This window comes from Protopterus annectens, chromosome 6.part1 (assembly GCF_019279795.1).
Source record: "Protopterus annectens isolate FY-2018-M chromosome 6.part1, PAN1.0, whole genome shotgun sequence".
NCBI classification, from domain to species: Eukaryota; Metazoa; Chordata; order Ceratodontiformes; family Protopteridae; genus Protopterus; species Protopterus annectens.
This window is the reverse complement of record NC_056738.1, coordinates 433,757,907-433,776,522: the sequence shown is the minus strand read 5'-3', so window position 1 is coordinate 433,776,522 and position 18,616 is coordinate 433,757,907. Positions and strand designations below refer to the sequence as shown.

Here is an 18,616-nt window from a genome sequence, read left to right as displayed (position 1 = left end):
TTGCCCAGTTGTCGGTGGCTAGGTGAGTGAAGTGCATTGAGATAAGGGTCTATGGTCGTTAATACCAATTTCCTCTGTCCAGGATGGACGTGGGCACAACTCCAGGAGTGAATTTGTGTTCACCTATCTATTGATCTAGGTTGCATTTGAAGAGGGTCAGGGAGGGTCTCTGTTTCACATGAACTGGAAGCTTGTTCCAGAGATGTGGCAGTCTCTGGGAGACGTATCTCTCTTTCACTCTCTCTCTCTCTCTCTCCAGCATGATCTACTCATGTCAGAGGCTAGGTTAAAATCCCTGGAGAGAGTGACCCCCATGAAGTTTGATTTACAAATGTGTAGCATTTCCATCAGGGCTGGGTCAGACACTGCCCTATAAGCCAGGCACAGGTCACTCCTTAGCAAACTGTAGGTGACAGAATACAGTGACAGGGCTTTCAGTCTTTTTGCGTAATACTTGTTTTGTGTACCCTGTAAATTCCTGGTGAAAAATGTCTGTGGTCTCTCCAGTTGTTGCAGGTGTCTGGTGAGGTACATGCAAAAGGAAGCATTGTACTTAATTAGTGGTCTGATGAGGGCCAGGTATAATGGAAATATATCATACATAGATGTAGATGCAATGCCTTTACTTATACGATGTGCCATACAGAAAGATTTTGATACTACTGTGGATATGTGGTGGTCAAAGTTCAGACTACTATCAACCTGAGTACACAGATCATGTACAACTGGGTCTACACTTAGGGGGGGTGCACTCTATAATGTAACTATCAGGGGATGTCAGCTTTCCCAAAGGGAATAATAGTGCATTTTTTGCATTTAGCTTTAATCTGTGATTTTGGCACCAATCATTTGTCTGTGTTAACCTTCTCTGCAGTATATTAACATCATTGGGGGACTCTATGATTGTGCCCACTTTGCAATCATCAGCAAACCTGGTCAGCCACAGGCTGCCCAAGTTTGAGTAAGGGACCCACCACAAAACCCTGTGGTATGCCACTGGTGACTGGTCTTTTGCTAGAGATGAAGTCACCCACTTTGACAGCCAGTTGTCTACCCATCTCAGAATGTAGGGGTTAATTCCCATTTGGGAGAGCTTCTCATACCTGAGAGGGGGATTATGTCAAATGCCTTAGCTACGTCAATTAAAAGTGGCATGCACTGTCTTTCACTAGCCCAAGGCCTTGGTGACTTTCTCAAAGTAGTCAACCATGTTTAACAGGCATCATCTACATTTAACAAATCCGAACTGGGTTGGCTCCAGAGTTTGAATATTACCTATGTCCTTGTTAATAAGAAAGGTCCATAATGATTCTTTCTATGGCCTTGCAGATCAGCCTAGTTAAACTTATGGGTCTATATTATGTCCGCGAAAACCCCTTTCAGTGAATGGCTTTTCTCCAAACGATAACCAGTGAAATCTAACTCCCAAGAACAGCCATTTCAGCAAATTTTTAAATAGGGGGAAAAACACTTGGCCATCATTGGGAATTTGCCCTTTTCCCCACTGTAGTGCGATCTCAGAATTGGTATATTTAGTTCGGGGGATGTGGGGGGTAAAGCCCCCCACTTTAAAGGGTTCTAAATTTTGTCTGTTTTAGGTTGGGCAAGCATTTTCTTCCCCAGGAAAAAATACAATGGAGTGGCTGTTCAAGGGAGTTAGATTTCACTGGTTATCGCTCGGCGAACAGTCATTCACTGAAAGGGGTATTCACTGACGTAATACAGACCGAAGCTTATGGATCTATAATTCCTAGTGTAGGTTGATGGTCTCCCTTTGTGCAAAGGGTTTACTGTTGCTGTCCACCGTTCCACCTGAACATAACTAGTTTGCAGTGTGATTAAACAGGGAAACATTTGGGTCTGCTGGGTCATGTTTTAAGTTGCTTAAAAGGCAACTTGCGATGTTGTTTGGTCCCATTGATGCTGTGTTTTTGGCCTTGGAGAGAGCCAAGATGACCTGCTCTCTTGAGATAATATGCTAAGGAATAGTCACAGGTATATGGGGATGAATAAAGAGGCCAGGGGGTGAAATTTGCTCCAAATCTTTCAGCTAGCAGTTTGGCTATTACCTCCGGTTGAGTACAGGTGGTGCCATCTTTGATGCCCCTGCACTGGACCAGTAAACAAGAAGCCTCAACCCTCACCACTGGCAACAGTGGAAGATGTACAAAATGGGAGTATGACAACTGCACACACAGTAAAGTACAATTTCCCTTAAGAGCACACAGAAATCCAGTCAGTCTGGGGCTGATTTCTCTCTCTTTCTCCAGATCCCCAATAACACTTCCCACTAGCACAGCTATAGGGTTAACATCTTAGCTGAGGGGCCAAGTCAAGATCTCCAGCACCCTGTCTGTCCAACCAGTGCTTCATGTCCCTGCCCTAGCAGCTGACACACACACACTTTGAGATTTTGTTTATATACAAACACACACACACACACACCTGGGGTAGGCTGACACAGGTTTACTAACTATGCCCCCTTCTGCCCAAACTATAAGATAGTTTTCACTGCCACCAAGGCCCTTACAAAGAGTGTTCAATCCTGCCGTGTAATGTTACTGTTATCCAAATGGTAGACTGACCAAGATTTGCAAGGCTATTTAGGAGTGGCCTGTACATTGTCACCAAATACATATGCAAGTGCACTAAGAGCTTAAATATGTCTCCCAAATATCAGCCACAAAGATAGGCTTAAATATATTTAATAATAAATATTAAAAAACAAGACAATACTCAGTCAATCAATACAGTAACTTCAGAGTTCAAAATCACAGGGAATATTTTAAAACCACATTGCAGGACAGTCTCAAATAAATACAGAAAACATCTAAACTAATCTTTACTATATTCCTATGTATATCTAAGAGAGACACCATGTCCTAAATCTTACTTACAGCAAGGCAAGTGTAGATGATGATGATGATGATGAGTGGATATTCTGGCTAGATCCATGACAAAATACAAAATGCACAGTCTCTCTCTCTCTGAGAGATTTCTTAAATTAATATCAAATATTACTACTGGGTTAGCTTGGATGACATCACTTTTTGTCACCTGACTTCAGCTCCCAGGCTAAAATAGAAACTAACAGAATTTAACATCTCTGTGTTAAAAGTACATATCGCTTAGATGTTTGCAGATTTTGGAAGTTGTAAAACAATAAAACTCTTTTTACATTTTAAACCTAGTAATTGCTTCTCTTTTAAGACCATACAAAAACTTCTAGCTCAAGACATTGTGTCTGCTACACAGAAACTGTCAGAGAACTTTTATAGCTCAATCATAAAGCAATCTAATTTAAACTTATTTTCTGTTCTAAGTCAGCAGGGCATGCTGTGGTTACATTTTAACTCAGTGGATAACATACAGTTCTGTATAAATCATATCAATATTCACAAATAACACAGAATTATTTACAGAATTCCAGATAGCTGGGCTGGCAATATTTTTCTATATCACACCATCCACAACCAGTTCAGCTCATAGCTGGGTATTCCCTTTTAGATTTCAGATGTAGTTAAATAATGTATTGTGATTATCCTTAGCTAGGGAGGCTACTTTTGTTTTGTAATTAGCTTTGGAGGGCTTGACAAGATCTCTAATTTGTTTATTTAAGCTAGAGAGGTATTTCTTCCTCTGCTAAGCCAGTTGCCTGTTGTTCTTGGACATTAGTTTCTTTCTCTTGGTGTATAGCCTGTTTATACACTAGAGGTCCACCAGAGTGGCTTATTTTTTTTGGCAAGACCTGGTTTTAATCTGGTCAGGTACAGCCAATTCTATACAACTGAAGTGGTTATACAGGGTATTGTTGTATACTTCTGCATGGGGGGGTCCATGTTATGTGCATTCAAGGGGCTTTGAATTTTCTTATAATATCACTTAGTAGGAGGTAATTTGTTTTTAAAAAATTCTTAAGCATTTTTGAGCTTGATGGGTATCTGGTCTTATAATTACATTGAACAAGACTGATTTCTTGTCCGATCTTACCAGAGAGGACATCTCACAGGTGGAGGGTGCAATGCCCTCCTATATTCGTGAGTACTATTTCCAGTAGATTTGAGTCTCTTGTGGGTGTGCTGACTAGCTGTTCCAGAGCATTTGCATTGACAAAGTCCAAGAACCTATAAGCCAGCTGCAGGTTTCTTCACAATCAGTATTTTCTCTTCATCTTTTCTAGATGATTTTCTTTCAGGTTCTCTAAATTATTTCTTTGCTGGCATCCAGGCAGTGTACTTTCTAGCCAGTAACTGAATTTTACCCAAGATGTCAGAATTACAATCTCTTATTTCTTAGTTTCTTAGAAGAGAAATTAAGCTGTTGAACAGTATACAGCCATTTTGGAAGTCTTAATCCTCTTATTTTAACCCCTTTCTTTGTCAATACTGCCCTGCTATTTGTCCTGCCTTCTAACACTTTAACTTTTTAGCCTTACTTCATAATTTCCAGTTCTAACTACTCACAATGTAGCCACAACTGAACCCCGTCGATCTCATGACTTATTTCCATATAGTCTTAAGTGGCTTAAGCCTGCTTACTACAATAAATACCATAACATATGCTGTTAGTTCAGCTATGTAATTTTTTCATGCACTTTCCCCCTCTCTCATTCCTAAATCTACTTACTTTACCTTCACCTCATAATACATTTTACTGCCCTCACTTCTACTCCTTATTATCTTCATACCCTGTAACCCTAAATGTGCATAAACTACACGGGTTTATTTTATTTGACTGGTAAATGAAGGGGTCCTTTGCATATTTCTTCAACAAGCATTTCTTTGTAGCTTCTGAAGTACTGTGATATTTACTTCAATCTTGCTTTTTTATATAACATAGCCTTATACATGTATTGCGCATTAACATATTGAAAAACATAGATGGAAGGCTTTTGACAGATTTTAGACAGGGATGTAATTCATTAGAAGATAGAGAATTTAGACAGCAAGTGTTGGTAAATGCCTTGGAAAAAACAGGCATTAATGATTTTTTTTAAATATCAAGTGTATTTTAAATCAAAACTGCTTAAAGGATTACTTATTCTTGAATATTGTGTATATACTGGTTAACAGTCATTGATCAATTTATGCATTTTTTTAATGTGTGCAAATGGATGTAATGGTATTTAGACTGATGAAGTCTTGACTATTACACCAGTTTTTACAAATGTGCTTATTGTTGGTGGAATTTAAAGATGTTTTACTGACTTCTTTTGTGTTCTTTTATTTGAAATCCAAAACTAACAAAGCCCCACTGCCCTCAGAAGCAGAATTTGTGATAAGTTACATTCATCTTTGTCTTCTCATGACACCTCACAGCCAGTTTCAAAGGGCAGATGACCCCACTGCACAAAAATTAACAGAAGACGAATGCCTACCTGCTTGTTTTGCTACATCCAAGGCTGACATATTCTGGTTGTTCTGACGAATGCGAAATGTTACTGCTGACCCAACAACACTGCAAAGAAAAGAAGAAATTATACTTAGTAGATAGCACACAGGGCAACAACACCTAATGAGTAATGCAGACATAACTGGGAAATCATGGGAATATCCACAGTTTATACTCTGATAGAAATACCTGTTGAGATAGCTGGTGAAACTACAAGAATAACAATACAAGTACATCTGATTAGTGGATATTCAACAACAAAGTAGTTTCAGACACTAGTTGCAGTAGCATTAACTTCCTATTACCTCAGAACATATCTGATTAATTTGGAAACGTTTAAATTTAGGATGCTTAATCATCAAGCATCAAACTACTAATCTTTTAGTTTAATTTAAAACTTTTCAGAAATATCTAGAATGACCAAATAATGTCACAGCATTTACCACAAAGTTTAATGTGTACATACTGCACTGGTTAATTTAAGCACACAGGGGCTGGCCAATATAACTAAAAACACTGTGTCCACCAGCCTGACATCCCTGACAATGGAGCAAAAGTGCCCAAGGACAGACCAACATGTCTAAGATTCCCAGTGCAAGATGTTTTTCTGTGGTTGGCAGCAAATTAGCTTTGGACTTGACTCCCCTTGTAGAGACAGGGAGAAGAGCAGCTGATTAGTATCTTAAAGTGAACAGGGACAATGGTAGATGCTCTGTGATCCATGCAGAGGAATATATATGGCGGAAACTGGCTTAACTGCATACCTCATACATCAACCCCTATGACAGACGAAAAAACGGCCATCAACTAACTCCATTTCAGGCCTCAGACTTGGTTCATGTCAGTCTAGATCATAATAATATCTCCCTCTCACCTGTTCAGTTTACCTTCCCTGGAAAAAAACAACCTAATCTTCGGAAATTGCAATTCCATGGGTACCTGCTGGAAATTTCAGTTATGCCATGGCTAAATATATAAACAGTCTCCAAGATGGGAAGCAAGGTCAATATTGCCCTCAGGTCAAATGGTGAATGAATGACATGATGCAACAGAGACCTAAGATTTATCTATTACAGACTGACAGGTGTGTGTGTGTGTGTGTGTGTGTGTGTGTGTGTGTGTGTGTGTGTGTGTGTGTGTGTGTGTGTGTGTGTGTGTGTGTGTGTGTGTGTGTGTGTGTGTGTATAGCTCACTTGACTGAAAGCTCACTTGGTCGAAGTTCATTTGGTCGAAAATGGAATATAGCCACTGCCCCACGGCAGTGCAACCCTGGAGTGAAAATATTAAATAAGGGGGGACACAGCCCCCCCCCACAATGGGGGGGTGGGGGGCATAGCCCCCCACATAATTTAATGTATTCACTGTTATAAGAAGGCATATCCATTACAAATGCATTGATATATATATATATATATATTTAGTAAAAACTATTAGCATAATGTGGGGGGGGGTCTACGCCCCCCACACCCACCAATGTGGGGGGCTGTGCCCCCCCACACCCTCCCTTATTTAATATTCTCACTCCAGTGTTGCACTGCAGTGGGGCAGGGGCTATATTCCATTTTCGACCAAATGAACTTCGACCAAGTGAGCTTTCAGTGAAGTGAACTGCCTGGAATCATTTTCAACCAAGTGTAATTCGACCAAGTGAATGGAATCAATATATATATATATATATATATATATATATATATATATATATATATATATATATATGTACACATATACACACAGACACACACACACATATATATATATATATATATATATATATATATATATATATATATATATAAATGACATTGTTTCTTTGCTCTTTGTAAAGTATAATTATTTTTTAAACGGTTCCTGCTATAGTGCCATAAGATCAGAGAATGCTAATATTAATGCAGTTTAATTTCTGTCTTTGGAAACATCTTCTCTGACAGAAATCAAAGCCTATACTGTTTGCCAACACTAGTGCTACTTATCTGAGGGCCCTATACTTCTTTAGCACCATTTCCTATCTCCCTTGAGTGGGGGACTTCTTTCTGAATCCCAAGACTGATTCTTTCACACAGTCATCTTGTCAAGACGGATTATGTACCTCTTCACAAGGATCCTGGTCATGGAACTTGATCAGTGAGCTACTAAATGTTCATCCCATCACCACCCACCCCTGCATGACATCATAGTAACAGACAAGAAACATGGACTGACACTCCAAAGGCGGTGGTGTCTGCACACATCCAGACTAGTAGCCCTGCATAATGCATCTGAGATACTTCAGGTACAACTAACATTGGGGGTAAGACTGCAATCCAGGTCATAGCCTGCTATAGGTCCCCAACCATTTCCCTAGACTCTCACTCCACGTTCCTAAGCACCCTGGAATCTATCAAGCTCCAACCCAACACTCTTATACTAGGAGACATTAACTACCCCTCCATCAACTGGGAAAACTACTCAAGCACCAATGCACTGGCGCAACGCTTCCTGAAATTCATCAGTTCCAATGCCCTTGACCAGCTCACTATTACCCCCACTAGAGGAAGCAACATTCTTGACCTGGCTATTACTAACATGGGTAACCATTGCTCTAAACCAATAGTCAATTCCTCCCTGGTTGGATCCAACCACAAACTAATCACCATGGAAATCCACATCTCACCCACACCCCCCCGCAGAGGTATCCACCATGAAAAACTTCTATAAAGCTGACTTTGAACTCCTAAAAACAGAGGTGGCTAACTTTACAGCAGTCATGCCAATGGAAAATAGATGCATGACTGCCGAATCATACACCAATGCACTGTACAAACACGTACATAAATGCATGGAACTAGCCATACCCAACAGAATCAAGATGCTTTTCTCCAAAAAAAGGAAGCCAGTCTGGTGGTCCCTTGCCATTAATAAACTACAACAGAAGGAAGAAACTGTTGCAGAAAAAGATGAAGGCGCAAAACTGAAAAAATTCCCTTATTAGCCTCAAAAAAACATTGAGTTTCTTCATCAAAACCTCCAAAGCCAGCTATGAAGGCAGAATTGCAGTAGAAACTAAAAACAACCACAAAGCCTTCTTTAGTTATATCAAGAATCAACATGGCAATACCCACATTTGCTCTGAGTTAATCCACAATGGTACCTCCTATACTGAGCCAACAGATATTGCCAACATACTGGCTGACAGATTCAGTGCCAACTTTACCCCCACCCACCCAAAGGACCAATCTCAATACCGGAAGAATGGCAGGCACCCTGCGTTACTGCAGCACAGGTAAAACTGGATTGTCTAAGGCTAAGAATGCAGCTTCCATGAGACCCGACAATATCCCTGGCTGTGTTCTACATGAATTACAAAGTGAACTGGCACCACATCTGTGTGCTCTGTTCACTCACAGCCTCACCTCAGGCTTTGTCCCTACCGAATGGTGCACTGCTACAGTCATCCCTCTCCATAAAGGAGGAGCAACTACAGACCCGGGAAATTATCGCCACATTAGCCTGATGAGTCTGATATGTAAGGCTATGGAGGATATAGGGAATCTCCAAACTCTAGATCCCACGCAATTTGGTTTTGTGAAAGGTAGATCATGCCTGCTCAATCTGATTGACTTCTTTGAGTCAGTCACCACAGTGGTGGATGAAGGTAAGGCAGTTCATACAGCCTACCTCGATCTGGCCAAGGCTTTTGATACCATTCCTCACTCTGGAATTATTAATAAACTCACCAAACTAGGCATCCACCCCTATATCATTAGGTGGGTTGCAAATTGGCTCACAAATAGAACACACACTGTGAAAGTAGTGGACTCCAAGTCAGACTGCAGATCAGTCATGAGTGGAGTCCCACAGGGATCAGTTTGGGATCCTCTCCTGTTTGGCATCTACTTCAAAGAAGTCCAGGCCAACACAGAGAGATTCTGGCTGACCAAATTCACAGACGACTGCATGCTGGGAGTCATTATTAACTCTCCAAGTGATGCAGACATCCTACAGAAAGGCCTCACTGAGACCTATGACTGGTGTCGAAACCATGGTCTTAAGCTTAATGCCAAAAAATGCATCATCATCCCCTTTGGGAAAAACTCAGTTCCCACTAATCACATCATCAATATGAGCCAACTAAACACTGAAGGTGTTATAAGAGATCTGGGGACACAGGTTGACAGCAACCTCTCTGACCACCACATTGCCACTGTGGCCAGAAAGTCCTTCTATGTGGCACATCTCATTACCAAGGGTTTTGCATCCAGGAAGAAAGAGGTCATCATCTCTCTCTACTCTTCCCTCATTATGCCAGTCATTGAGTACAATGTCCCATTTGGCGTATACCTCACTACATACTTGCAACAGCTGGAGATGCCACAAAAGTACCTCATGAAGAGGATCCTAGGCCTTAAACACTTGTCCTACATAGACAGACTCAAAAATCTACAGCTATTCTCTGTCTCATATCGTCTACTAACAGGTGTTCTCTGCTTGACTTACAAAGCCATGTCTGACCCAGCTCTGTTAGAAATGCTACATCTAAAGAAATCCCAATCCCTCCACACCACATGCTCCAGAGACCTCAACCTCATTACCACAGTCAACAAAACATGCTGGAGGGACAGGTTCATAACCCAGAGACTGCCCACGCTCTGGACTAGACTTCCCATACATGTCAAGAAGAGCACCTCACTAGGCCTCTTCAAGAGAAATCTTGATGAGTGGATGGGAAATAGAAAGTTCATCTTGGGGATCACTCCAGTGGCTCTACTTGATAGAGGCACTAGGAACTAACGACGGGTGGCACTGTGCCAGGGCACTTCTATGGGCTAGGCTTGTAAAGGCCCCAGGGCCATTAGCCTAGTACACACCTATGAACCTATGAAGAAGCAGGTGCAGCCTCAGTGAAGCTTGTGAATATTCATCCACATATCTACTAACAACACTACCTACTTAAGTCATTCACATGGCAATGGTACACTAGACACTAACTTTGTCCATACAAAGAAACAAGAAAAGACATGCTAAACTGTGCAATTCCACACCCACTCATCCACCACCACTGTTAAGTTATCCCAAGCAATCATCTTAACATAAGACCAAAAGATCAGTTGATAACTACTTTTCAGCATTATGGATCACATGTAGTCCAAACTACATGAATACTTTTGCCAAGAGAAGACTGATTTATAATGTATCTCAATGAAAAATAAAATGTTCACAGGTTCATACTCTTCAAGTTCATGTACGGTACTCCTCTTAACTGTAATGTTTGTGTGTACATCACTGTTGTTAGTCGAGACACATGGGCATGGCTACATGCATACATGCAAACACACACAGATACATGCACACGTGTGGGCACATGTGCAAACACACACACACAGATACATGCACACATGTCACGCATGTGTGAGCACACACACACACACACACACACACACACACACACACACACACATTACTTGTATGTAGAACATCTACAACTGCAAAAGATAAAACAACTGACCCTCATTCTGTGTATTAAATAACTACTTTGAGAGATGTGGATTGCCTCAGAGCAATGCCCTACTTCTATTCTTATCATTGTCCAGAACTGTATTATGCTCATTTACTGAACTTTTTCTTACACCATTTGTGTCTCCATGACATCCTTAGGAGAGCTGTTCCAAGTGTCTGCAACTCTGTTTGAGAAAATATTATCAATTTATTTCTAAGTTGCTGAGTTAACCCAATCGAGTCATCTCATGTCATCCTATTTTTGAACAACTACATCCAAAAGGATATATGCCACAATGAACTGGCAAGCATCTTAATGGTCTGTAGGTGTGTGGTGTGTGTGTGTGTGTGTGTGTGTGTGTGTGTGTGTGTGTGTGTGTGTGTGTGTGTGTGTGTGTGTGTGTGTGAGAGAGAGAGAGAGAGCACTTGTCTGTGTCTGTATCTGTATCAGTTAATCCGTAGCATCCTGTCTGGTTTCTCTACCTTACATATAATGTGTGCCAAGATAGGATCCAGCTATCCTAATAACCATGAATTTGATATAGCAGAAAACTGGAGAATGAACAAATGAGTGGTATTTTCTGAAAAACAATGCTTTTGCAAAGTCAGAAGATCCTTTTGAGGCATACAGATTTCTCTTTCATGTCCCCCGTTTCCAGAAGGGAATGTATAGCTAATTCATTCAAAAAGCTGAATCCCAGAACTGTACACAATGCTCCATGCTAGTTGCTATCCAAGTGCCTAAAAAGGATAACCTCCTACATTATACTGGTAATGCCTCCTTGCATGTGCTCTTGTGATATTTAGCCCACTCCACGCTCTCACATTAACTGTCTACTCTTCAGTCATTTTAAAAAGCCTGCTCCACGTCTCAATCCACTTTACTGTTATTGCCTGAAAGTTAATTATTTTAATTCTTTGTTCTGACTCCTGACTTTCATGCATAAATCTCCTGAAACCTTGCCTCATCTTTTGCACAGGGTATGGCCATTTTATCTGTAAAAAGACAAAGGGTTTCCATTTAATCTTTTTGCATAACTGATTATGATGACAATCAATAAAGTGTTCTGTTAGACTCTGTCTTTATGCAGATTCTGCTGACCTGTATCCTGATGTACAGTCACTTTTCTACTTAGGTTTTCACTTAGTAACCCATTCCAAAATTGTACTTCTCAACTGTCCTTGATTTTGCATAATGACCTGATTTTTCATTATATTCATCCGGTCTGTTCCTTGTAAAATTTGCGGTTTACTAGCAGATCACTGAGGACTACAGTCATTAACTACTTTCTAAGCATATCAGAGCAATTTTTAATAACTGTCCCTATTTTTGGGCCTTTGTCCTCTCATTATTTTTGAGCTAGGAGGTTGAAACCTGCTTTAACTTAGGTGTCATATAGCTTGATAAAATTTAGTACAAGCAATTAATTAAATTTCTGCCACTTTAATAAATGAATTGCCCCATGACAAAACAATAACACTCTGTCATTGAAGAAATAACAGTTTTAAGATGATTTTTTTAATAATATGGTTGATACAGATTTTTTTTTCTGAGCTGCACAACATGACCTCTACTCCCCATCTTCTTCCTGTTCCACTCTACCCCTCCCATGACCCAAAACAAGATTGTACTTCCAAAACACACACTATCTTCTGTTTACCAATGTATAGAAATCAAGCTGTCTACTTCTTACCTCACACCTCAACCCTTATTTTTCACTCAGTAGAAAAACATACTGTTTAATCTCACCTCGCTGTAACAGCCCTCAGAACTAGATGCGGTACACTACCAATTTCCTGCATAATGTCAGGATGGCCTCAGCATCTCTGGAATCCACTACCCTACCAATATGATCCAGCACTCTCCTAGCCATCACTGCTCTTTCATATTTCACTGCATCATTCAGTCTACGATGACTATGATCCCAAGATATTTTTTCTCAGTTGTTCTTTTAATACCATTCTGTGCATGCATGTTTTCCTTGAATGATCCATAGTGCATAAACAGGCAGATCGTTTGCATGAAATCCCATTTGATACCTACCCAACCCAACTTACAAGTCAACCTAGGTCTTATTAGAGATTTCTTTTTAGCCACAGTCACTGAACCACTACTGGAATCAGCAGTCAATATGTAGAGCTTTTTTTTCCAACTAGAGCAGTGATAGGGAGCCTTTTGGGCTCAGTGTTTCAAAAATTCAGAAAATGCCTATCTGGACTCCTCTGGCATGTCACCCCCCCCCCCAAAAAAAAAAAACAAGAGAAACAATTCTTTACATATTCATTTATTTAAAAAAAAAAATACAGTCCAATCATGTGTGCTGCTGTGTATTATAAAAGTAAAAGAAAAGGCAGTCACTTACAATAGAGAAAATTATATGTGTACTGATATTTGGGCTTAAAATAGTACATCAAAAAAACTATCCTTCTTTTAATAGTTTTTTAATTTAAGAGAATCTCTAGCCTATGTAGGAATGTTACCGATAGGAATCTACAAATAAGCCACATGGGAGAGCTATTTCAAGACAGAGGTTATACTGCATCCTTGGTATATAGTTTGGAACATCCTGTTTTGGCTACCATGGCTAATGATGTGGAAGGTTCTATTAAGACAATTTAGAACTGGACTTAACCACAAGGTTCAATATGAGTATAATAGGGTATTTTTCACTACTAGATATACTAGTGATATTAAATACATCACTGATATTATAAAGAAAAACTGGAATATATTACTTGTAGATAACAAGTGCTCCCAATTAATAGGGGCAACACCCAGTTTTAGATACAGAAATAGCAAGAATTTAAAGAGAATACTTTGTGTTGATAAAACTAATTTGTTAACTAGCAATATGGACAGAAAGATACTGAGACATGGTACTTTTCCATGCAATAGATGTAACATGTGTAGGTATATTGTTAGTGATAGTCAGTTTGATCACCCCCATCTTAATTATACCTACAAGTCACATTTTTATGCTACCTGTGAGAGTACAAATTTGATATACCTAGCCACCTGCACAGAATGTGCAGCTTTTTATGTGGGCATGACTTCTAGGAGATTAAGGGATCGAATGTACAATCATATATACGATATTAAGAAAATGAATTCAAACAGTGCCTTACCTAAACATGTGGCTATATACCCTAACCATGGTTTCAGGTTTAGGGTTTTGCAGGTTGTAGGTATAAACAAAAGAGGGGGCGACAAAATGAATTACCTGGAGATGGTTGAGCTAAGGTGGATTTTATAATTGAGAGCCCACATCGAGCCAGGTTTGAATCTATATGTTAGTATTAAGCCTGTTTTAATGGCACGTGACTGACGATAATTCGTCAATACACTGCTCCTTTTTGCTTAGTTTAATTGTTCTTATACAGTATGTCTTATTCAGATTTTTGTTCTAGGCTCTTGCTCTTGTTTTTATTTTTAGATGCATTGTTTCATTATTTGGAAACAACATGAGTGTAGATATCAAGATATGCTTCATATTTTTCTGTATTTTTATGTTTTTTTCGGTTTTCCGGTTTTATTTTTATTTTTAGTTCACTGATTTTGTTTTGCTTTTATATACACCTGTTTTTAGTGAATTTTTGCTGTTTCTTCATACAATTTATACATGGTCATTATGACTTTTATTGTCATCATTATTGCTATTGTGTCATTTTTGTTTTTATTTTTTGTTATTTGATTTTTGAAGAGCGTCCACATGGTAGCCAGTGGTAAAAATTCAAATGTAATGTTTTATTTTTACTTTTATGCTTTGCCTCTGGTTTAGGATGGGTTAATATAGCCCTTTTTCCACTTTGTTCTATATTGTTCTAATAGTTTTGGCAGCTTATTTGATTTGACTGCTAATTGTATATTAATTGATAATGCGTCAACTGCATATAAAAGTGTTCTTACTGAATATCTGATGCAAAACCTGAGGAAGCGTTTTGGATACACGTGAAAGCGCTCGTTATATATTTCTTATAGAATAAATAAGTTTTATGTTTTATTCCATCATGGTGGTTTCTACCTGGTTGTTTTGCTGGATTGTTTTGTTCTTCAGACAGAAACCTTTGGATGGTGGCATTCCTCATTTATACATTCTTTTAATAGTAATTTTGAATTGAACTGAAAAAATATGGAACACATTGCATTTGATTTGATTAACATCAATTAATGACTTTTTGTTGCTGAGTTTTAATAAATAAGTGCAGGGTCACATATTTCTTGTATTTATGTTCATCCAGTTTCTTTGGTAACTTGGGTGTTGATGAACACTGGCGTGTCACCCAAAATGTTGTGGTGTGTCACTTTGACACGCGTGTCATAGGTTTGCCATCACTGAACTAGAGTATGATATCTAACACAGTTGTGGCAAACAAGTCTCCCTTTGTTCTCATACTATTTAACATCCTTCTCAGTGTATTTCACCTTTTAATCAATACTTCATACATCACTCTTTAGCTATATCACTAGTCTTCTAGTACAGACATTTTTTTCTTGCTAGCCATCCCCATGCCTAATTCTGTGTATGAGTTATTAAAAAGCAATTGCAATCAATGAAATAGGTACAGTGTGTCTTAATTGTTGGAAAGAAAGATAACATTCACATTGTACTGATCAAAAGATGAGAATAAAGTGATTAAAACAGTACACTACTAAATGCCTAGAGCCAAGTAAGTGGTCTCAGGAATGGCAAATTCAAAGTTCTTTTCAATATCATATGCAAGTAAGATTTGCTGGTACATAAAATTAGATGAAGCAAATATCAAATTGTGAACATTTAATATACCATGAGAAATGCACAGTTTCATTAGACTTTTATTTGGTATTTTACTGTCACCGGGTGGCCTAATGGTTAAGGTGTTTGCCTTATAAACACAAGGTGCAGGGTTTGAGTCTCACAAGGGATAATTGGCTAGGCTTAAAATGGCTCACAAGGGCAGTTAGCTTAGTACTAATCTATGAACCTATGAATCTATGAACCAGACGTACTTCAAAGAGCAGATACATAGACAACTGAAGTTTAAAAGGTGATGTAAACATAAGTAATAATGTACCAGTGTAGGGTCAGACACAAGAAAAAAAAATGACAGACTGACATAGTGCATACATTCAGACAACATATTTTCATATTAAATAACAGCAAATATGAAATAACAGTGGGATGTCTATAACACTGGAGTCAAGTACCATGAGAAATGCAGTTTCATTAGACTTTCATTTGGTATTTTACTGTCACCAGAGATACTTCAAAGAGCAGATACATAGACAACTGAAGTTTAAAAGGTGATGTAAACATAAGTAATAATCTGCCTGTGTAGGGTCAGACACAAGAAAAAAAATATGACAGACTGACATAGTGCATACATTCAGAGAACATATTTTCATATTAAATAACAGCAAATATAAAATAACAGTGGGATGCCTATAACACAGGGGTCATATTCTAAACACCAGAGGGACTCTGAGCTGGTGCAGAAAAACTACAATCAACCATGCAGATGTCAAAGCCAGGAGACAGCATTACAAAGGTACAGGAAAGGTGCAGTGCAAAGCTTCTAGCTAGTTTATCTAACATGTTTCAGATAATTATGCTTCTAAGTAAGTTTTCACAGCAGGATGTAGCTTAGGAATGACACTGTAAACAAGAAAAGGATTGTGAAATGCTAGTTATGTATCTCCATCATTAAAGTACTGTGATGTGAATAAGCTAGTTGTATTGCATGTACATGACAGTCACAATGGTACAGGAGTTATCCTATAAGACCGTGGTTCCCAGACTTTTGTGGACTGAGACTCACTTTTGAAAATGGTAATTTTTTGTGACCCACTACTCGCGCCAGCGTGCATGCATGTGAGGCATGCATGGTCCTCCTTGAAAGAGTAGATGCTGCCACCAAAGAGTGTTTTTTCAGGATTTAAAAGGGCCATGTAAACTATTCTTATACTTTAATTATTAGCAGAACCAGATCATGGTCAAATGGGGCCCCAGGCAGGGTAACAGATTGGGCCCCCCAGAGCAGCCCCCTCCCCAGCCATACCAGTGTTCCATTACTTGGCTATTTCTCCCCAGTTACCATGAACACTGTTCAAACCTATCAGTGTGCATACTGTTTTCTTATTTATTTTACAATAATTATAGCTCCATCCATACTCAACAGTCTCACAATGAAAACATACTTGGCAGGAGCAGTAAATGTCTCTGTCATATAGGAAAAGATGCCACCACTGTGGTGTTAAGTAAATTTTTGTTTTGTTTTTTATTTTTTTATGTTGAAGCCTTCTGGCTAGACGCAACCCACCCAAAATCAGTTTGTGACCCACACTTTGGGAACCTCTTCTATAAGAGGGCAGATAGCCTAGTATGAACCTATGAACCTATACCCCGGGTATGACTTCTGTGTCACTGTTAGACAGAGGCACAGTATACTAACCTCAAAAAAAGGACATAGCAAAATTAATTTAAAATGGGTGGCGAAAGCCAAACACATTCTGGCTAGGCTTATAAATGCCCTAGGGCAGATAGCCTAGTATGAACCTATGAACCTATAAGAGAATTGAAAAGATGTCTATGGATCAAAAGCACTTACAGATGTGCCAGATATGTTCAAACATAAAAAACTGTTAGAAATACAGTATAGATGAGAGAAATTCCATGAATGTATCAATGGTAAAGAGGTTCAAGTGAAAACACACCTCAGAAATCTGCAAAGTATGTCTAGAACAGCCTTGTACAAGGCATATCTTACACTGCACATGATCTGAAATCTGAAGATGAAGTACAGACTGGGAAAAATCTACACACAGCAAATATGCTGAATTGATTATAATTACCAAAACGAAATAAAAACTTGTTGGAATATTCTATGCTATGTCATCTCAAAAGTTTTAAATTTGAAAAGTTGGCGCACTTTTTATTCATTTCTGATGAAGCTACTGCATTGGCAGTGGTGAAAACGCTGTGATTTTACTTTGAAATTAAATTGCGTTCAAGTCATTTGTTGGTTGTTTGGTCTGTGGAAACCAGTTTGTTACTTTTTTCGATTGTTTTCCTGGTTCCTTCACTTGTTTGTTTCATGGCTACTGGTGGTCCCTCTAGTCCAAGGACTCCTAACATTTTTGGTTCTGTTACTCCGGATGCAGTTAACAAACCATCGAGTACCCATGCTTTGCTTCTTTCTTTAACTGAACATTTGGACTTAATGAATGCCTGCTTGAATAATATTGACCGGAGAGACGCGGACAGGATGAGAAGAAACGAACACGGGTCCATAGTTATCTCTCCTAATAATCAGTCCGGTAATGGTTTTCTGCAGTCAATTCCAGCAGGGCAGCCTCCACGCCCTTTCATTTACCAGGTTGCTAATGTATCTATGCAACCAATTCCAGCAGGGCAGGTCACCCGTGCTTCAACATCTGTTGACCACAACATCGGCTCTAATGGAGTCACTGTTAGGGACCAACCAGCGATGGGTACATCTTAACTTATTCACGGAACATCTGAAAATATAAATCTTGGGCTTATTGGTGTGCCTTCTTTAACAGAATGGGTCGAGAATTTAGCTTCATTCTCTTTTAATAGTCAACCAGCTCCTGGCTCATTGGCTTCAGATGTAGGTGTTCCTGTTAATAGCTCGGACACTATAACTGAGAAATTGAAACAACTTGATGGTAAAATGTTGAAATTGAAGAAACTTCAAGTTGGAAGTGGCATACTTCCAACAATGCCTGGCTGACAAGATTGTCCCTAAGGGTCTT

General features: G+C 39.1%; 1 protein-coding gene across 2 annotated transcripts in view; it reads right to left on the bottom strand.

Annotated features, from left to right (window-relative positions):
* The window catches only part of PTPRN (protein tyrosine phosphatase receptor type N), a 2,492,130-nt gene that overhangs the window by 1,247,147 nt on the left and 1,226,367 nt on the right, over positions 1–18,616 (bottom strand). For both annotated transcript variants that reach the window (XM_044075862.1, XM_044075864.1), the window contains one exon: positions 5,378–5,457. In XM_044075862.1, coding sequence (XP_043931797.1) covers positions 5,378–5,457 — 80 coding nt within the window. The remainder of the gene's footprint in view (positions 1–5,377; positions 5,458–18,616) is intronic.